Genomic DNA, 21,367 nt, shown 5'->3' with positions numbered 1-21,367 from the left:
GCTCTCGCAGTCAAATGGTCCCTGGCTGTTATTTGAATATCAGTGGCCCTGTACTGAAAAGGTTCAAGGATGCTCTCTGACTTCTTTGTGTTTATCCAGTGCAGCGTCCGATCCCACAAAACCCGGCGGAATAATTACAGCTCGAGCCCTGCCTGGGAACTCGTTAGCTTTCTGTGCTACAAGGTAAATTGACCAGAAGGCAATAGACTAAAATTATTTTCATTTCCTTTTGTGTGCTGGTGGCCGCAGCCTATTAAAAAAAAAAAAAAAAATACACAAATAGAAAATGGCCCATTATCATTTAACGACCTCGTGAAAAACTGATAACATTTTGCAAATAACGAATAAAAACATATGCATAGTTTATAAATCATTAAACTGTAAAATGTAGTGGTCAAATAGCTATCCAGGGTTTAAAAATAGACAAATACACCCAAACGCAATTTCCGTAAAGGCAATGTTTTCTTCAAATAGACTTGCAGGTGTGCAGAACACAATTCTCAGTCTTTTAAAAGTTAATGTAGGATGCAACGATTTTATTGCACACAATTCAAAATTTGTGTTACGGAAATGAGCGCTATTTGGGCGTGAAGGCATTCACGAGCACGCTTTACAATTATATGGTTCTATTAAGGTTTACAAACGGGAGCTTATACATGGACAAGATCTAAGTGCCTTTCAGTCTTTTGGAAGCGAATGATGCGCCTGGGGTTGCGGACAGTAGCGCTGTCACTCACGGCCTTTTGTTCGCGTTTTCCTGGAATGCCCTCTGACTGAGCGCGAGGCAAAAGTCAGCTTTGTTTGCGCGCGGTAATAAAAGAGTGATCAAAGAGCAGCGCCGCTCCGGCCGCAGCGCGGGAAACTCAGCCGTGACGATGTGATTTTCCCGCGCTGCCGGAGCGGTGCTACTCTTTCATCTCCCTTTTGGTCAGAAAATGTGCATCAAGCGCAGATCATGTTTACAAATTAAATGATTATCGTTATAAATAATTATATATATAAATACAAATGCTAATGTTAACTTTTACTGTCACATTCAGTGGGTTATTAATATATTTTCCAGTGACACGCAGAAACTAAAGTAGGCTATAGTCGGTGTTTAAATTCCTGCCTTTAGCCTACCCCAAAATAATTGAATTGCAATTGAATCTTTTTTTGTTACCTCATGGTCAGCCTTGATGAAGTGAGGGTTTGTTATTTTATCTGCTCGATGAATGTGTTGAGAAACACACTCATATTTCAGCCATTTAAAAATCATGTTGGTTTTACGTGTATAAAAACCATGCGCTCTGACATTTGCGTTGCCAGTATTGCCATATTACCAAATGTATTTTGTTTTGAACACCACCACTTCTAAAATGGGGAATAGTTGTATTATATTTATATATCAGCTCGATTTCGCCAATTTGAGAGTTGTTGAACATTCGTTTTGTAGCTAAACACAATAATTAGAATAATAAAGAAGTCACCCTGAATTTATAACAATCACAACTACCGAAAAAGACCTCTAAAATTAGCGGAAAACTACAAATCCCATTTAACCAACTAATTTCAGTCTTCTTTCAGACGGATAAGGTTGTGGAGTTGTAACTGGCATCGAGTTTTATACCACATTCATAACACCTGTATTTCAGACATCTTTACAGACTGACTTGAGGTAAGGAAGGAGCCACAAAAAACATAAATCATAGTTTAATGAACAAGATTGCAAAATAAATCATTCAGGTTATTATATGTGGAATATCTCTCAAGGAGTCGAACAGATATTACATTAGAGGAGGGCTAAATGCGTAAAGAAAAGAGAACATGTGTTGAACTAGGAGTACAGCAAATGAATTGAAAACATTGAAAGAATGAGTTTAATTCCTGGAGTCTAACAGGTTCAGTTTCTACATTCTCATGGCGCCCTCTTCTGGAGATCTTCCCAGAGCTGCCAGTCCATGGAAAAGACATTGGGAAAGCCACCCAGAGAAACTATTTACCCAAAACATTTCAGATTCTGTCCTCATTTAGTAACCCTCATGTCAGTCCAAACTCTCATGACTCGAACAGAAAAGGAAATTAAAAATATATCTCTATTTAAACATCTCAGAAGTTCAGTGACGTCTATAAAGTTCCTAAAAATCCTTCCCTTCCCTAAAGCTCCTAACACCAAATATTCTCAAGTGTCATTGGTTCTCAGCAGACCAACAGAACTTCAAGCAAAGGGGAATATTTACAAGAATAATGACCTGAATTCCACACAAAAGGTATGGTACACCTTTAACTAGATGAAGAGTCACACGGACTGTTATTCAGGCGCTGCTCTGTCATTTTGGAGCGATTAAACTTTAAAGTGTTCGAAAATGGTCAGAGTTTGGAATGACATGAGGGCGAGTCAATTATGTAAGAAGTTTCCTTTGAATGAATCCTTTAATCTGAGATAAGATGACAGTGTGAGACTTATTTCTTCCTCTCTGCATCCCTGCTATCACTCCTTCCCGAGCCCCTCCCTCGTTCCCGACTCGCACTCCTCCTTTTGACATTTCTATCACAGTTTCTCTCTCGTTCCCTCTTGTCTCCTTTCTCCCTGTTCGTGTTCCTGTCCCTCTCCTTACCTCTCTCCTTCTCATCTCTCCATCGCTGAGGGCTCCTGCTTTTCTCTCTCCTCCTCTCTCTACTCCTGCTCCTGTGTCTATCCTGTCCTCTCTCGCTGTGTTTGGGCTGTGTGTGTTCTCTCTCAGAGCCGCTGCCGTCACTGGACGAGTCCCTCCTGCTCTTGCTCTTGCTCTTCTTCTTCTTCTTGCTCTTGTGTTTCTCCTCCTCAGAGTCGCTGCTGCTGCTGTCACTGCTGTCTGAGGAGCTGCTGGATGAACTCTCACTCTTGGCTGGCTTCTTTTTCTGCTTCTTTTTGTTCTTCTTTTTCTCCTTTTTACTCTTCTTCTTCTTCTCTTTTTTCTTTTCCAGACGGTCAAGTTTTCTAAAAGGAAAAAGGGGATGAGAGTTATAATTCTAATTCAAAAGTGTGGGGTCAGTAGGTTTATCTTTTTGTTGTTGTTTTTTTGTTGAAATTTGTGGTTTTATAAATGCTTTTATTCAGCAAATAAATTGGCCAAAAGTGGCAGAAAAGACATTTATAATTTTATAAAAGATAAATATATACTGTTCTTTTGAACTTTTTTTATTAGTCGAAGAAGCCTGAAAAAAGTATCACGGTTTTCACTAAAATCTAAAGCAGCACAACTGTTTTCAACACTGATAATAATCAGAAATGTTTCTTGATCATCAAATCATCATATTAGAGTGATTTCTGAAGGATCATGTGACACTGAAGACTGCAGTAATGATGCTGAAAATTCAGCTTTGATCACAGGAATAAATTACATTTTACTATATATTCACATAGAACACAGAATACATTACAAAAATATTTCAGTTTTTCCCGTATTCTTTTATTAAATAGACACAGCCTTGGTGAGCAGAAGAGACGTCTTTCAAAACTTAAACAATCTTACCGACCAGTAGTATATTGTGTGTGTGTATATATATATATATATATATATATATATATATATATATATATATATATATATATCCGTTTCGAACACATGTACCGTTCCACCCCTAATACATACATACATATATATATATATATACACACACACATTCATATTGTAACGGAAATGGCAGAGGCTTATGCCGTCACTACTCGCATTAAACAGCTAGTTAAACTGAAATTAAACTAGTTTATAAATAATTAAAATGACAGATATTATCCTTAATGTCTTAGATGCACAAAAAATTTAAATATTGATAATATTACAAAAATTAATATGAATATTATAACTTTATTTATAAAAATGTATATTAATAGCAATTATGATCAATTCGGTTATTATGAATATAGGCGGTTGTGTATGTGTAATAAATAATCACACCTAAGTAGTTTCTGTTTCTGTTTGGTGGAGAGAGATTTCAGGAACTCCACCTCAGGGTCGTCTTCTTCCTCGCTAGCCACAAAATCCTGAAGCACAACAACACACATTAGCAAACACAACACACACACTCACTGACCATACATACACAAGAGGCCAATCAGAAAGGCACTTTTGTGCAGAACCACAGTGTGAAATCCAGCATGTCTCGACTCTCTTGTAATTGTAGTTGTTGGTCTCATCAGTTCTAGTCTAACCATTCAATGCCCATTCAATAATTGAACGTTTTTCTGCAATCACACGCTGAGCTCCAGACATGGATATCATGGGTCATATTTGGGCAGGGTCCGGGAGATTACCTGTGCTGGATCAGTCATGGTGGCGTCCCTCCCAAGGACACATTTCTTCAGCGCAAACCCACTGTTTCGCATCTCTGCCATTAACTCGGAGGGGTGCATCGACGGACCTGTTAGGACAAATCACTCTTTCAGAACAAATAATGTGCGATCATTCCCCCCCTCGGAGCCATGCACACTACGGGCTTTGTTAACACACAAAGACGCACCAAATCAACTCCCTTGTCTCCCAGCTGGGCAAGGCATGCGGTGTTATTCTGCAGAAGCAGAGGTTTCATCCAATCAAAACAACAAATAACATTTCCCACCAACACCAGATTAAGATCCATCTCCGCTCTGCAGAAACATGCATATTACTGTAGTGCTGCCAGCTCTCAGGAGACAAACCCCACACACACACACACACACACACACACACACACACACACACACACACACACACACACACACACACACACACACACACACACACACACACACACACACACACACACACACACACACACACACACACACACACACACACACACACACACACACACACACACACACACACACACACACACACACACACACACACACACACACACACACACACACACACCTCGAAGTTTAGGGGTTACTCAGCCACAAAAGTGAACATTCTGAGATTAGCATTTTTTTTCATGTTGTCCCAAGACTTTTTGTTCATACTACGGGCTCCAATGTTGTTTTGTTCCCAATGTTCTTCTAAATATCTTTTGTGCTCCACAGAAGAGAATAAGTTGGAAAGACTTTAGTTTAGGGTTCAATTCTCACTATTAACAAGTTGCTTATTAAACTTAACTACCTAGCTAACTATTACTAAGCAGTAATTAGGAGTTTATTGAGGCAAAAACTGTAGTTATAATGAGAATTAGACCCTAAAGTGTGACCAAAACGTCATACAGGTTTTGATTAACATGAGGATAAGTTTTAGAGGATAAGATCTTTTTATTTTTTTTTGGAGGTGGGGGGGGGGGGGGGGGGACCCTTTAATGGTAATTTTATTCTGAAGTTGGTTACAATACAAGTAGTTTGTGTATGAAATCTTCCATCATATTTTTTATCTTCTAAAATAAATGAATTTGCGATTTGTGGAAGCTTGTTTCCGCCACTGAATAAAAAATAAATAAGGTAATTGCTTTTTAAAAATCACACAATTCTGACTTTTTTCCTCGCAATTGTAAGAAATAATCCAGAATTACGAGTTAAAAAAGTCACTCTGAATTCTGAGATAAAAAGTCGCAATTCTGAGAAAAAAAATGTCTTACAATTGGGACTTTATAACTCACAATTGTGAGAAATAAAGTCAGAGTTGTGAGATAAAATGTCAAAATTACCTCTTTATTTTATTCTAGGGCGGATTATAGATATACACTATATAGATTATAGATTATATAGATTACACTATATAGATTTCTGGGACCAAATGCCACATGCTTCAAGTATTACAAGGGGTCAAGGTTTGGCAGGTTAGTACACTTCCAATAGTTCTTTACTAATATCATATAATCACAAATATTTTATTAGATTATAGAAGATGATCTGAAATCTTCAAGTGTGACATGTTTGTCTGCTAGTAACTGGGGTTTGGGGCGGTGTATGTTCTGACATCATTTTCATGTGGTGCCGACAGGATGGGTCACATGGCATTTATAATTGAGGTGAGCTGCTCAAAAACACCAGTATTCAGAACTTTAGGTGAATGGGAAGCCATAGGAGCTTTGTCCAGGTGTTACAGATATTCTTGGTGTTTTATTGGACATTGTCGCCACCTACAGTTCTGAAAGTGTATCTCATCTACAGGTAGAGAAAACCTTCATTAAAGACCTCTGTGGTGAAAATCACTGCAGTTTTTAATGTATGTCTTTGTGTCTTTACTATGCTTTAAGACAGGCGTAGCCAACCCTGCTCCTGGAGAGACACCTTTCTGCAGTCTCAAGGCACGTCCAAATTCAATGTTAGTTTCACTCCCAGTCTCCTGAGATTCCTTGCTCTGAATGACCTTGAAGGCAATATAGATCTATCCTTCGCTGCCTCTGATATCCCACAATCCTGTGACCGACCGTGACCGTTAAGATAAAAAATAAAGATGGCTTCTGAAAGTTGTGGTTGGGTTGGTGGTCAGTTTGTGTTTAAATGTACGTTTTTAACCAATGTTATCCACTTCTGATGTCATTTCTAATGTTTTCGGACACAGACACTGACCGGTTATACCTTGAACACTATGATTCGCTGGTTCAAATTCATCAGTCGACACCATTGCTGAATATTTTCTCCTTAAAACTGCAGTGAACCAAAGATAGTCCCAAAAACACGGTTTGAGGTCGCCGCAATACTCAGCAATGGTGTCGACTTATGAATTTACACATGGTTTGTCTTAAAGCATATTAAAAACACCACATAGACATATAAACAACATTAAAAGCTGGATTTCACCACAGAGCATGAAGAAACTATCCCTCAGTTGAAATTGTGGATGCCCTGAGAATCGTCACCACCTTTCTCGCCCTGATCATACACACAATAAGGAAAGATCAGCATACCTGCTTCATCACTGGGCATCGAGCTGGCATTGATCCCCGACAGACCGAAGAGGGGACACTCACGATCCGTGTTCACATGACCCCATTTATGACACTTAATGCAGCGCACATTACGCACCTACAGCAATTCAAGAACAAGAAAACAAGCACAGCGCCCGCACGTTCACTGCATTCAGACACTTGTGGATGAGCAATAACTGTTAATCTACATTTATGAAGGTGAATAACACAAAATTAAACATCACCTGAATGCCAAAAGGCTGATCTCGAATATTCATGTCATCCTTTGCATACCTGATGAGTAAAATACGAGTAAGAAATGCATAAAAGTGCAAATTTGAGATCAAGCATCACTTGTGAACTAGTGAACTTACTTTTCACGAGGAGCTACTTTCTGCCACTCAAACTTGTACTCAGATTCTCCTCCCTGAAGATGAAAAACACGAGGTTGACATGAGCTGAGACTAGAAGATGCCGCTAGAATAAGCTTTCTTTACCCCCTAAAGCCTGACATATGAAATAATAGACAGAATTCTTTTAATAGAACAATTTATTGAACATTTAGACAAAATCTGAAAACAAATCAAGGGTTTTTTTGTTGTTGAGCGTCATATTTGATACATCAGGCTTTGATACATTGTGACAATCACAATTTTTTGTTTAAAATAGAGATCGCGGTTCTCAATTAACAATTAAAAAATAACATGTAATTTACTAGAGGTTCTGACATCATGTTAAATGCTGCAGTCTATTTAAAAAAAAAAAATGTATTAATTTTTTTAAAAATCAGTTTGAATGAATGATTCAATGACTCACTTTACTTGTTTAATTACTGGATGAATCAATGTGTTTGAACAAATCTTTTGAATGAATGATTCAATGACGAATACATTTCTAACAGTCACTTGTCGCCACCTACTGGAGTAATGATGCAAGTGATACAATACTTATCTGAAGCGCCAAGTTACTTCCAAAAGGTCATTTACTACCGTAGACATACAAATTAACTATAAACTTTCATCCCAGTACTTCAGTGATAATCTGAATTAATCTGTTTCATACCTATACATGACAACTGCTGTCTTTAGATCAGCGGCAGCGCCAAAACAGATCTGAATATTCGCTCTGATCATATTCATAGGTTTAATAGATACAGGCGTATCGTTGTCATTTAGGAATGAGATCACAGGGTTTTTTTAATCAAGATCGAGATCTTTTAACAGTTATTCGTGCAGCTCTACATCAGGCTTTTATGGCTCATATAGCTTGATATAGGAGAGTATGGAGCTCATACTCCAGGAGGACAAAACACTTACATTTTCTCCAGAGGCACAAACTGAGCAAAAATATGCAATTTGCTGCTGATATCTAGGCCTATATGGCCAAAAAGTAAGATGAAATTCTGATGCTTGTAATATAAATCATAGTCAGTATAGCAGATTACTTACATAAAATGCAAATAAATATCAGTTGTCACTCTATATCAGCCAATAATGTGTCTTGCTTAGTTTTTTCTAAATAAAAAAAATCAATTAAGCCTAAATTGCTTCAGTCCAGAAAATGGTAAATCTTGTAAGTAGGCAAAATCTTGAAATATTACTTACAATACCAAAGTTATTCTTACGTTTAGGTAGTATAAAATCAGTAAAGATTTCACAGCAAAAAGACATGTGAAGCACAAGCTGAAGTTGGAAGTTTATACAATTATACTAAAAGGCCTTTTACAAAGCATGAACTGTCAGTCAAACGACAGAAGGCTTGTAGTAGATGAAGTGGTTTTTCAGCAAAGTTGCTAATGTTAATAATTCAGACGCCTTAGAAATATTATGCACATCAAATATGATACAGCAGGCTTTATAGGGTTAAATATTCGTATAAAGGTTGATAGTGCACAATCACAAACAATCATCTGCAAACTTTAACATGGAAATGAGCTTTACCTCTTTTTCCTCTTCTGCGGGAAGTCGGTGATGATAGAAAGAATAAAAAACAAATTATTATTTACACTTGAACTTCTTTTTCTCAGTTTCTTGATTTTCTAACAATGTTGATGGATTAAAATCTTGTATGTCTTAAGGTTTAGCAATGATTTGCAAGCGAATGATCAATTACATTATTTTAATAACTTATTCAACAGGTTTATTTTTATGGACAACAACCGGTGAAAACGTTCCTGACCTTTAGATGCTCCAGGAGGCGCTTCATACATAAAATTAAGGCCATTTTTCACACGATCGTCTCCCATCAGCAGTCTGGAACATAAAACATCCAACAGGACCATTTCAGTTTCCAGGTAAATGCCAGATACTTTCCACAACATCAGCAGCACACGTGACTGTGTGTCTGAGAGACTGAGACCCAGTCCTGTCTGCTGGTTTGGGCTTCTCTGACCTGTTGTTGTACGTGTCCTGCTCCTTCAGGTAGGCCTGCATCAGATCCTCCTGCTGCTTCTTCTCGAAGGTTAACTTTTGCTCTGCGATCCATACCTGATGAAGAACCAAAGTGATGAAGAGTTTAGCACCTCAGATACACCAGTTTGTCTCTCAACCTTCAAATAAAGGATTCTGTCTTCCTCTGGAAACATCTGACACTAGACTCTGTTTTCTTTATGATTATTAACCGAGCAAACTAACAAACATATCATGTGCTTGTGAATAAATACCTGTGCATATTCATAAACAACCAAACAGATATATAATACAGTATTCAACATTTGAAGTGGATCAAAACCTTTCTTCAAAGTTACACATGAATTTTGAACAACACCCGTTCTTGTCTTAGGACAACTTTGATGAACTTTTTTGATCCACTTCAAATGTTGACTGCTGTATATATAACGTTAAACAGAAGATCTGAACTAATGATTGACTCCAGAGCAATAGTAAGTTAGCTTGCTAGCGAAAACCTCCCGCTTGACGTTAACGTGTACCTTCTTTATGTTGGATTTTGATGCAGGATGAAAATCTTTCTTGCACATGAAATTAGCAAAAGATTTCCCCATGTTTGAACCCCAGCTTAACGACCAAAATGGTATTAAAAACCGAAGTTAGCGTGTTTCGTCGAACAACATCAAAACACCAGCAGCGGCGCTTCTTTATGACGCAATCAGAACAGCACACATCCGGGATCTTCCATAATATAAGCTGCTACTTTATTAGCTAAATTTCGTAAACATTAATTAAAGAAGCCTTCATGTTCAACGATACATACAACACTATATTTTGAAAAAAGAAAGCTGTAAAGTGTGTTAATATCTGTGAACATTTTAATGTTTTTATTTACATTTTTTAAATATTTTATATTTAATTTATTTGTATTTATTTATTGTTTATTCTAATGCACCCCTGGTTTTATTTGTAAGTCATTAAAAGTTATTAAAAACATCCGGCTTTCTTCTAATGGTTTTATTTAAGTTTAAATCATAAAACATGTACACATCGTACTTCGCAAGGAATACAGCATTATATTACTTAAATAAACAACTGTCAAATCAAAAGACAACCATGCACTTCATTTTAGTAATTTTTATAATATTATTTAATTTATGTAATTGTATTTGCACTCCTGTACTATATTTTTTATAACATGTTTGTTTATTCATTTATTGTGTGTTAGGCCTATTTTATTATCCTTTCAAAACAGCGAAAACAAATAGCCAATCAAAAATGCCACTGCACGACCACGTGACTTGATGGCGTCCTGAAATCGCCGCTGCCACGCCCACTTATCCGCTGAACACCAATGCGGATCGACCAGACTCATTTGTCAGATCGCTTGTGCGGATTGTTTTGGTTGATTATAAATCAGATGACCGTGCATACGGATTTATGTCAAAGTCTGCGTGCAGTTTTGTTTACGGAGAAAGGAAAAGGAAAGCAAACAGATGTTTAATCTCATCGAACAGAAAAGTGATTTTCTTCGTGCCTGACATATACGCTGAGTTGGACAAGGTAATAATATTATTTAAAGCACACTGTATGCCTGCGTTACTGCAAATATTTGGATCAGCCTTATGAATACGTATTAGTGGTAAAGAATGTTTCATGCAAAGACCTGTATCATACTAAGAGTTCATTCATGCTGATGATGTGGTATATTTTGAGCAGAAAAAACATTCTGATTTCCTATTATTTCAAGGTCAGTGTTTTTTAAATGAATGAATGATTGCCATATAATCTATGCATGAATATTGAGAGATTGCCATAATTGCTCCTATCATAGATTATTCAGCAGAACACTGGATACCTACATTTACATGGAATGTTACATTTTGTTTATTTCAGGATGTACCCAACCTCCTGCGACACATTTGTGGCTCTGCCTCCATCCACAGAGGGTCAGCAGCGGATCATCTTCGGGAAGAACTCGGACAGGCCCTGCGATGAAGTGCAAGAGGTCGTCTACTACCCTGCAAAGGAACATGGCCCAGGAGACAAAGTTGAGGTATCTCAAGGTGTTCCCCAGTCAACAGATTTCCTGATCTGGCCCAAATAAACCTCTGAAGTGTGACACAGATTAGAGTTTGCTGATGTTGTAGCCAGAACTGATCCAAAACAGTGATTTTAATTAGAGTTTGTGTGGGAAAAGGCTGTTGTTGTAAAGAGAGAGCAAAGAGGAAAATATTAATGGAAATAACCTGTTTAGACCTAAATAATTAAAATAGTTGCCAGTCACATTTTCAGTAATACACCAATAGGAATTCAAGGAAAGATGAAAAAGAAAAAAAAAAGAGAGAGAGAGAAAAGCAACCAGCATAGTTGAATAGGCTGAGGTCTATGGAAGCTTGTTCCCGGCACCAAATAAAAAAGATAATTGCGATAATTTATTTTATTTTATTTTTTTATCTCACAATTCTGACTTTTATTCTCAGAATTGTGAGATATAAACTCTTAGTTATAAGACTTTGTTATAAACTTGTTATTCTGAGAAAAAAAGTCAGAATTGTGAAATATAAAAAGTCAGATTTACGAGTTTATATATTGCAATTCTGACTTTATAATACAATTGTGAATATATCAAACTATTCTGCCTTTATAACTCTCAATTGTGTATTTATATATTGCTATTCTGCCTTTATAACTCGCAATTGCACCTTTATATCACACAATTCAGAGAAAAAATTCGCAATTTGTGAGGAAAAAAAGGTCAGAATTGTGAGATAAAAGGATTTAATTACCTTTTAAATTGTTTTATTCCGTGGCGTAAACAAGCTTCCATAGTGGTGTGGATGGCCACAAACCTGCCGCACATCACTATAGCAGGTTACATGATATTATAAACCAAATGTAGTTTAAAACCATAAGTTAGCATATATCATGGTGTGCCATAGCCAAGCCACATATGATCCTCAGTTGTGTGCTGTCATCTGTCATACCTCAAAACAAATGATGATCCAAAAGAAAATTCCCCCCAAACCCATGGCGAAACATATATGGTGAAAGTTTGGCCCACATGTGCTCAGCCATGCAAACATTCTTGCTATCTGGGTCTGATTCAGCAATATTTCTCTTAGATTTGTCCAGCTGGATTTGAGAAACATTGTCCGAGTGCTGAAATTCTTTCAGCTGTTTTTGTTATTTCTCCTTTTCATCTGATCAGTGTACATATATAGAGATAGAGCAGGTGTCTCAGACGAATGCAGTGGTGCTGAGTCGACCCGCCTGGCTGTGGGGGGCGGAGATGGGGGCGAATCAGCATCAGGTGTGCGTCGGGAATGAGGCGGTCTGGGGGAAGGAGAGTGCGGATGGTGAAGAGGCTCTTCTGGGCATGGATCTCGTCAGGTGATCCAAGAAGCAATTTTTCAATTCATGTTCAGCATTGACTAATTTACTCAACTACTGCAATTCAGAATAAGTTGCAGCTTAATTGAATATATATATATATATATTTATGCTGCAATGTATATGTATTTATATGGGACAAACTTTTATTTATTTATTGAAAACCAAGCATATTGTACAAACGAAAGCACATATAACCAAACATGCCAGGGTTATAATATAGAAAAAAAGATTACACTTTATTTTAAGGTGGCGTAGTTACATTGTACTTACTCAAATAAGTACTGAGTAATATTAATTAACTACATGTACTTGCTATGGAGTTACGGTTAGGGTTTGGTTTAGGGTTAGTTGCTATTTTATTTGTGCAAGTTTCTTAACAAAGGTCTTAAATGTGATTTGAAACACTTTGTATGTAGGCTGGCTCTGGAGAGGGCCAACACTGCTGAGCGGGCTGTCGATGTGATAACAGAACTGCTGGAAAAATACGGCCAGGGCGGGAATTGCATGGAGGACGAGTGTGGATTCACATACCATAACAGCTTCCTCATATCAGACCGCACTGAGGCCTGGGTGCTGGAGACTGCTGGGAAATACTGGGCCGCAGAGAGAGTGGAGGGTAAATACTGAGTCATGTAACATTATAGCTTACAAATTGAAATTAGTTCAAGTGTTTAAAAGTCAAGTCAGGTTTATTTATATGACACTTTATAAAGGCAGCTCTACAAAAGATAATGGTGTGATTATTCAGCTCAAGTTTAGTTCAGTGTTGTTTCAGTTTAGCTCATTAACTGTACTATGTTTCTACACAAAGTTGCGAATTTATCTTGTGCGTAAAATTGGAATATCGCATAAAACATTTGCGAATAAAGCAGTGTTTCCATTCCATGTGTTCAAGAGAAGATAATCGTCACTTCCTGGGAAATTTGCGCAAAATATCTGTTATAAAAATGGAAGTTGCTGCAATCGGGGAAGCCACTGTGGCTCTTTAATCCTTCATCAGAACTTGACTTGCTTCTCAGAGCATGTGAATAAACACGGAAATGTTCTCTTGCGTCTGGATGCTGGTATTTGTAAACGCAATTTCATAAGGCGATTCTGGCAGGGGATTTAACCAAATCTTGATGTTTTGTCTCAGGCATTTCAGAATGATCAAACCAACATCTGAGATGCTGTGATGTGATTGGTCCACTGGTTAGTCCAGTTATCCAATCACATCTTCTGCTGAGGCAAAGTCATGTGAGTTTGTTGTTGCGCATCAAGGGATTTATTCTGTAAATGTGTTTCCATCGTAGTTTATGCGCAAGTCTTATCAGATAAAAAAATGATCCGCCTCAGTTGTGCACTTGAGCACATTTTTAGAATTGATGCACATCTTGTTGTTTCTATCCAGCGTTTTCTTTATGCGATATCCCAAAATGCACATTAAAATAGGTGGATGGAAACATAGCTAATGTTGCATAAATTTCATCAATTATGAAACTAATTTAATTCATTTATAAGCAGCTCTACAGAAGACAATAGCATCGTTATTTAGCTCAAATCAGTTCAGTTCAGTTCAGTGCAGATGTTGCAAAGATCAGATCAGTTCACTTAAAATGTTCACATCCGACAGTGTCAGTGCAGACAATATTGCTGAATATTAATTGTCTTTTAAAAGGTCTGACGCTGTTTCTCTCTCTTAAAGCCGGCTATCGGAACATCTCCAATCAGTACTCCATTACTACTAAGATTGATCGGGAGCACCCGGAGTTGAGGACGTATGCACAAGAGCAGAGCTGGTGGGATGGAAAGGCTCAGTTCAGCTTTGCCGAGGTTTACTCCTACTCAGCCACAGCCCGAATCGAGGCGGCAGGGGGACGATACTGTGAGGGACGCAAACTTCTGCAGAAGAGTGAAGGTTAGTTATTAGTTTGGTGGTGGAAAATGATCAGCAAATTCATGCAAAGTGCTAAATAATCACATCTACTCATATATTCATGACAGTGTAATTGGTTGATTGTAAAATACACTACTAGTTAAAAGTGTGGACACACTTTAAGTGAGTTTGTGCCTCTTAGGATCGTAAAAACCATTGCTTGAATTTAGTTTTGTTGCCCGATAATAATAGTGCCTTTTTTTTAACAAAACGTCTCAGGTTACGCATGTAACCATGGTTCCCTTAAAAGGGGAACGAGACATTCCAGTGTTTCTCAACCCTGCTCCTGGAGGACCCCCAACACTACACATTTTCTTTGTCTCCCTAATCAAACACACCTAATTCAACTCGTGGCTCATTAGAAGAAACTCCAGGAAGTGAAATGGGTGTGTCAGAAAGAGTAGACTTTCAAAATGTGCAGTGTTGGGGGACCTCCAGGACCAGGGTTGAGAAACACTGCGCCCTCAGAGGACGCTATGGGGAAAAAATGCCCACTCCGCCATGCTGAGGGAATGACTGCCTAATTGGCTGTGACAAGCACAAACAAAGCCTCAACAGACTTAGATGCCAGAGTCAGATCCCCTTACTCAGGTCTGACACAGAACTGTCAGTGACACTATTCCCTATGGCCACCACCCAAGCTCCAAAGGCTCAAGGGCCTGGTAATGCCAGCCTCTACGCCAGACATTATTAGGGGGCAGCTTCAGCCTTAGTATTGACTAATGAAGGGGCCGCCTGGTTAGGGACCAAACCTGTGGGGAGGCAGCTACGGCTTCATGAAACATAAGGAAGCTGCTTACCCGCCATAAGGGGAAGGCATCAAATTCAATATATAGGGATCTGGTTGAACCCCTAAACATCACGGGACATTTAAGTAACAGAATGCTCAACCCCAACTGACCTAGAGTCAGCATCTCGCAAGGCCAACATTCTGAATTTAAGGATGCTCAACCAGTGAGAAGGGGTGCTAAGCTCAGGCAAAACCACTTCTCACCAGACACCAGAGATGGGTCCTCTGGGGAGCTGAGGACTCAGCAGAATGACCCTCTGAATGAGGGGAGTCCAATGCTCACACAAGACTGTGATCCCCAACTTTGAAGTAGGACGATAGACCCTAATAAAGAAACCCTGTAAGGGAAGGGTGTACTACGCCCAATAGAGGAAACTAATAAACAGCTGCAAAGGGTTAGCTGTGCTATAGTCTCCGAACACTCCGAGCCGGAACAGAGCGTGGAGGACCCAAGAGAAGATATCCCAGTAGTGTGGATACAATCCATGATAGACCCTGCGGTCTGGGGATTATCTTGAGCGCTCTTGTGGGAGCAGAGGACACAGGCTCAACCATATTACTGATCTCCGGCACACACAAGGGCGCTGCCTGCCTAATAACCCATTTTAGGGGAGGCAGCTATGACCTTGCAAATATGCTAAAGTTTGCATTCTGGGGCAACTGCCTGTTAAAGAACCCAAAATAGGGAGGCAGTTTCATCCAGATAAGTGAAGGAGCCTCCTACTTAGGGGACTCCAATACTGGGGGATGCAGACTTAATTACCTCAAGGGAGCTGCCTGCTTAAAAGACCCCAATCAGTGGGAGGCAGCTGCAACCTTGAAACTTCAGCATGGTCCAACTTGTTCTACCAGCTACTGACAACCTTAGTATATTGCAATGACTCATGGGAAAAGGGAGCTGCCTGCTTAAGTGACCCGCTACCAGGGGGAGGCAGCTTCACCTTATATCAAAAGAAAAGTTCTTAAGTGAGCCGCCTACTTATTGGACCCACATAAGTGGAGGGCAGCCACTATGAGGGTGCCTACTTAGGGAACCCCAATTCTCGGGGAGGCAGCTCCACCTCATTTTGCACCTCACACACACTAACAAAAGTACCTTATGGCGCTTTTCCACTACACAGTACCAGCTCGCCTCGGCTCGCCTCGACTCGACTCGGCTTTGTTTGGTTTTCCACTGTGTAAAAGTTGTACCTGTACCTGCTTCCAGGTACTTTTTTTCGTACCACCTCCGGCGAGGTTCTAAGCGAGCTGAGACGATGCTAAAATGTGACGTGAAAACAAGGCAGACTGCTGATTGGTCAGAGAGAATCGTCACTATTCACTGCGTCATCATTGCACGCGCCAGACGGAGTATCCTGAATAAAAAACAGCAAAAACAAAAACATCCAAAAACAGCATACACTCAATTTCCTCCATTGTCCTGTGTGTGTGGGTAGCGGGTGTGTCTCGCGTAGAAGATTAAGTCACGGCAGTTTCCTGCGGCATCGCTATGACGACCAGATACTATTGTGGAGGTACTATCTGCAATGGAAAACGGAGAGAAAAGCGAGCCGAGGCGAGTCGAGTCGAGCTGGTACTGGTAATGGAAAAGCGCCATTACTGAACCTAACAGAAGGCCGCAGACTGCGCCTTTTCCTCCCTAAACTTAACAACCACCATCTTGACGAATGTGCCAAAAAGCTGTGCCAAGGGCACAGGGATGTCTAAGCCCCGGCCCCCCTCTGGCTCCAGGCCTGCTTTTATGGAATACCATTTTGTGGTATTTCATATTTTTAATGACTACTATTATTTAAAGTGGAAAATAATGATAATAATATAGAAAAATCGATTTGTCCAAACTTTTCATTGGTACAGTACATCACTGTATATTATTATTCATAATTGTACTTATAGATTATTAATTCACATTATTTATTGAATTAAAAACTCACAGACAAGTTGTTAGACAGTTATGTCATTAAAATATTGTACTTACAGGCCACATCACAGCAGAGACAATGATGGATATTTTGAGGAATAAGGAAAGCGGAATCAACATGGAGGGAATGTTCATGACCACAGGAAGTATGGTGTCAGTCGTCCCCAAAGACCCAGATTTACCTGGTGTCCACTTCTTCACGGCCACTCCAGACCCTGAACGGTACGCCAGGCTAGCTGATATTCAGAAGTCACAGCTATAGGACAGGGGAAAATCTGACTAATGTTTTTCTTCTGAATTATGTATGCATGTCATACGTAACTACAGATTAGACATGATTTTTTATATAAATTGTGAATTATTATAATAATAGTAATTGTAATGATATTTAACCATTTGTTAATATACACTACCAGGCAATAGCTTGGAATAATTAAAGGTACACTTTGTAACTTTTGGCCCTCTAGCGGGTAAAAAACAAAAATGCATGCATTTTGTGGAAGAACATTGTTTTGGTGGTGCTTCTGCTCTGGGTGACTGTGCTAGTGAAAATGGTTATCCTACTAATCATAAAACATTCACTATAGGCTTAAGAAATATAAACAGTTTAGAGTTTAAACAGTAAAGATCTCAAGCTGACTAGCTGAAGACGTTACTGTAGCTTTACCCATTAATAGACATGGTACCTCCTTGATAATAAATTCCAGCACAGCACTACGACATCAATGAAATGAGCCTTCACAGTAGATAATGCTTTACAATGAACTCTGTTAGAGAGCAACATATGGCAATTTATCTGTTTAACAAAATACCTTAATCACCTGAGTAATAAAAACGGCATCATATCCGCTTCGCTTTTACATTTCAAATCCCTCAGTTCTCTGCATCTCTGAAAAGCCACGTTAATGTTGGTTCTTGTTTTATTACGAGCTCTGTCATGTTCTCTTTTTACCAGCAGTCTTTCCTCTGTTCAGTGTTTGATTAAAATGAATGATTTCCCGGAGGTTGGAGATTTAGCGGCTCCATGTCAACCTTTCTCGCTCGTTGTGAAAACTAATCTCTGCCACTCCCGCACCATACATGCGTCAAAGTAGCCGGAGCAACTTTTCTCTATATACGGAAATTACGAGACACACACAGGCGAGTGACGTATGTGCACGATTTCCCACGAACACCATCCCGCCTGGTCTTAGAAACATTTTCTTTACAGACAACATTGTCAAAACGATCCCCATTCAAAACATTGTGTAAATGCCCCCTCAAATATAAACACAAAAATTATGTGTTTTTTTAACCGTTCATTTAGCTTCGTTTTGGCGTATTGGGGGCCTGAAAATGCTAACTTTTGAAAACGGGATTCAAAGTAAAGTTTTACCGAAAACAATACCGTTACCATCTCCATGTAAACTACAAAAACGTTTTCAGTCTATAGGCGTTGAAGTGTTTCTTTACGAAGTGACATCGCCAACTACTGGCCTGGAAGCAGAATACAGCATGTGAATGGGGATCATTTTGACGATGTTGTCGTTTGAATTTGAAAACTGAAAAGGAAAAACGTTATAAATAATGTTATAAAGGTTCAAATATATGACATTTTTATATATATTTAAATAGAAAACAATTGTTTTAAATTGTAATAATATTTCACAATATTACTGTTTTTACTGTATTTTAGATCAAATAAATGCAGCTTTGGTGAGCAGAAGAGATTACTTTAAAGAACTTTAATAAATCATAATTATTCCAAACTGTTGACCAGTAATGTAGTTAATATAGCATTACTAATTCTAGTGGCTTTTGCTTTGGCAAGCGTTGCTGTTATTTCCTGGTGGACAATCTAATGATTAATTGATTACTCCTTTATCAATTTCATGTAGCTGTAATACTGCAAATTTCATGTTTTTCTCCCCCCACAGGTCTGTCTTTAAGCCGTTTGTATTTGTATTAGACATAAAGCAGCTGAAGCACACATGTTCTCCATGTTTTGGAGAGGACGATCCCGTGAAGAAGAAACCCCGTTTCCAGAGCAAACCGAACCGCAAACACCCTCTGTTCCTGAAGCACGAGGTGGTCGCCGCCATCATCGACAGCACCATGGTGAGCCGTTGTCTGATGGCCTCTGTATTTTACACGGCCCACATTTCCTAGCCTCGAGCAACAGCTGTTTGTGAATGTAAAAGGTCTACACAGTTTTAAAGATGACAGATAGTTATTGTCTCCTAAGAGAAAGAATTGATTCTGAACTGCCGAAATGAGTCATTAGTAATTCCAGTCTCACTTCCTGGTACAAACCTATGTAACAATGTAATAAATTTGCATAATGCAAGTCAATGGTCTTCATTGGCTGCTGGTGAACAAAATATACTTTGAGCCTCAAACACTGTAGTTGTAGCTGAGACTGGAAGAGTTTGATTTGTGTTGTTCATGTCGAGAAGACGCTGTTTTCTGCAAATACACTTTGCAAAAAGCAAATCCACTTTGATTAAAATTGATATGGTAAAACCGTTACTAATCATATGATTGTGTATCAAGAGCTGAAATTCAGATATTGTATTAGGCGTTTTGTTTCCGACACAAGCTGTAAGCAGTAGACCAATCACAACAGACTGGACGATCTGACCAATCAGAGCCGAGTAGACTCTCAGAAAGGCGGGGTTTAGATGGACTGAATCCTTTATCAAACCGTTTCAGACACAATGAGAAAAGAGCTGATGCTGCTATTATGTTTTGAGAAAAATAAAGTGTTTTTTGACCTTGGCTGCATGTAAACCTGTTGAAGGAGACTTGCAAAATAAAACGAGGAACCTGTAAAATAGCATAAATTCACATGCAAAGTGGTTAGCCAATCATAACAAAGGTCATTAACATGGAAATCTTAAAGGTACAGTAGCCAGAACGGCTTGTTTTGGAGAGATGGTGGGAGATTGGCATGAAAAATAAATTATAAATGTTGTGCAAGAGTCCAATACATTGCATTGTTAATATAAAGATCTCATGTAACATAATGTTTGTTTGTTTGTTCAGGAGAGAGGACAGAAGATTGAACAGGAAATGAGAGATCTGGAGACGAGGAAGTTGGCAGAGATGGAGAAATATCTAACTGAGGGGATTGAGGACTCAACACTGCTGGTTCATCTCTTTACAGACACTGCAGCTGAGGAGCTTGATATTTACAGTAACGCCTGAGACTTAGCTTAGAATTGAAAAAATAAATATTTGAATAGGATTATTGGATGTTTCTTCAACTATAGGCACTCTTGGGACCTGTGGAAGCTAGTAAAACACACTTTTTACACTGTCAATCTTCAGAACTTCAGTCATTTTGCTTCTCAAGTTAATTTATCTTTATTTAAGAATCTTTAGACCTTTGCACTGGAAAACAAGACAAAACTACTGAAAAAGAACAGCACTTTCCTATATCTGCAAAGATATCTTCTATTTGGGAGCAGAGCTATTCAAACTTTAAGTGTTTTTTTTTTGTAAAATGAATTAAAAAGTTATGAAGATCTGTTGGAAATTAAATTTTCAAACTTTCAAGTGTTGTTAAGACAACTTATTGTGCTTCCTAGACATTTACATTTAAAGAACATATTGACGTTTTATGTTACCTTCAATTTAGGGTTTTCTTTAATTGGTCTTAAATGTACCTTCATAACACCTCCTGAAACCCTGTAAAGCCATATGGTTAAAAATAAAAACCCAAGCCAGTTTTAACGTCATCTTAATAACTTCACATGTTGAAATCTCAATCTCAACCCCTCAGATATAAAAGTTCCCAAAGTTGAAGAAACACCCTCTTACCTTTTCTAGTAGAGAGATCGTTTGCACAATCTTTCAGTCAATTCCTGTATGTTTGGACTTCATTTTAATAATGTACTCAAAACCATTGACAAGTTAGTCACATTGTCATTACTGACATGTTAGATGTGTGTGTTTTTAGCATTTTAGAGTGCATGTCAAAGATCTCAGATATCATATGCAAACACTTAGTTAAATAATTAATTCCAAAGGATTTACTTTGGGAAATGTGTGAACTGGAACTAACTGTCCACTCATGTCACTAAAAAACAAACAAAATAGTAATAAACAGATTAACACTCATTAAAGTCCATTCCACAATCACA

General features: G+C 38.5%; 2 protein-coding genes across 2 annotated transcripts; one reads left to right on the top strand and one right to left on the bottom strand.

Annotated features, from left to right (window-relative positions):
- Positions 1-1,676: 1,676 nt before the first annotated feature.
- Positions 1,677-9,945, bottom strand: cirsr (corepressor of RBPJ and splicing regulator). The gene is made up of 10 exons (XM_082176340.1): positions 9,767-9,945; positions 9,229-9,323; positions 9,016-9,089; positions 8,778-8,791; positions 7,212-7,264; positions 7,083-7,131; positions 6,838-6,955; positions 4,274-4,380; positions 3,918-4,003; positions 1,677-2,959 (listed from the first exon to the last, which is right to left on the bottom strand). The coding sequence occupies exons 1-10, from the start codon at positions 9,836-9,838 to the stop codon at positions 2,443-2,445; spliced, it is 1,185 nt and encodes a 394-aa protein (XP_082032466.1). The 5' UTR covers positions 9,839-9,945; the 3' UTR covers positions 1,677-2,442.
- Positions 9,946-10,628: 683 nt separating this feature from the next.
- scrn3 (secernin 3) lies at positions 10,629-21,367 on the top strand. Its single transcript, XM_082176221.1, has 8 exons — positions 10,629-10,787; positions 11,121-11,280; positions 12,436-12,617; positions 13,037-13,236; positions 14,305-14,517; positions 17,303-17,465; positions 19,160-19,340; positions 20,268-21,367. The coding sequence occupies exons 2-8, from the start codon at positions 11,122-11,124 to the stop codon at positions 20,427-20,429; spliced, it is 1,260 nt and encodes a 419-aa protein (XP_082032347.1). The 5' UTR covers positions 10,629-10,787; position 11,121; the 3' UTR covers positions 20,430-21,367.

Source organism: Leuciscus leuciscus (genome assembly GCF_965113295.1).
Source record: "Leuciscus leuciscus genome assembly, chromosome: 7".
Classification (NCBI taxonomy): Eukaryota; Metazoa; Chordata; class Actinopteri; order Cypriniformes; family Leuciscidae; genus Leuciscus; species Leuciscus leuciscus.
The sequence above is the reverse complement of the archived record's forward strand: the minus strand, read 5'-3'. Positions and strand labels throughout refer to the sequence as shown.

Coding starts and splice junctions, on each gene's coding strand:
- cirsr (XM_082176340.1), bottom strand. CDS start 9,838: ATGGGGAAATCTTTTGCTAATTTCATGTGCAAGAAAGATTTTCATCCT. Junction 6,956..7,082: donor ATCAGCCTTTTGGCATTCAG/GTGATGTTTAAT, acceptor GAATTGCTGTAG/GTGCGTAATGTGCGCTGCAT. Junction 2,960..3,917: donor CAGAAACAGAAACTACTTAG/GTGTGATTATTT, acceptor TTTTCCTTTTAG/AAAACTTGACCGTCTGGAAA.
- scrn3 (XM_082176221.1), top strand. CDS start 11,122: ATGTACCCAACCTCCTGCGACACATTTGTGGCTCTGCCTCCATCCACA. Junction 11,281..12,435: donor GCCCAGGAGACAAAGTTGAG/GTATCTCAAGGT, acceptor TCATCTGATCAG/TGTACATATATAGAGATAGA. Junction 17,466..19,159: donor GCCACTCCAGACCCTGAACG/GTACGCCAGGCT, acceptor CTCCCCCCACAG/GTCTGTCTTTAAGCCGTTTG.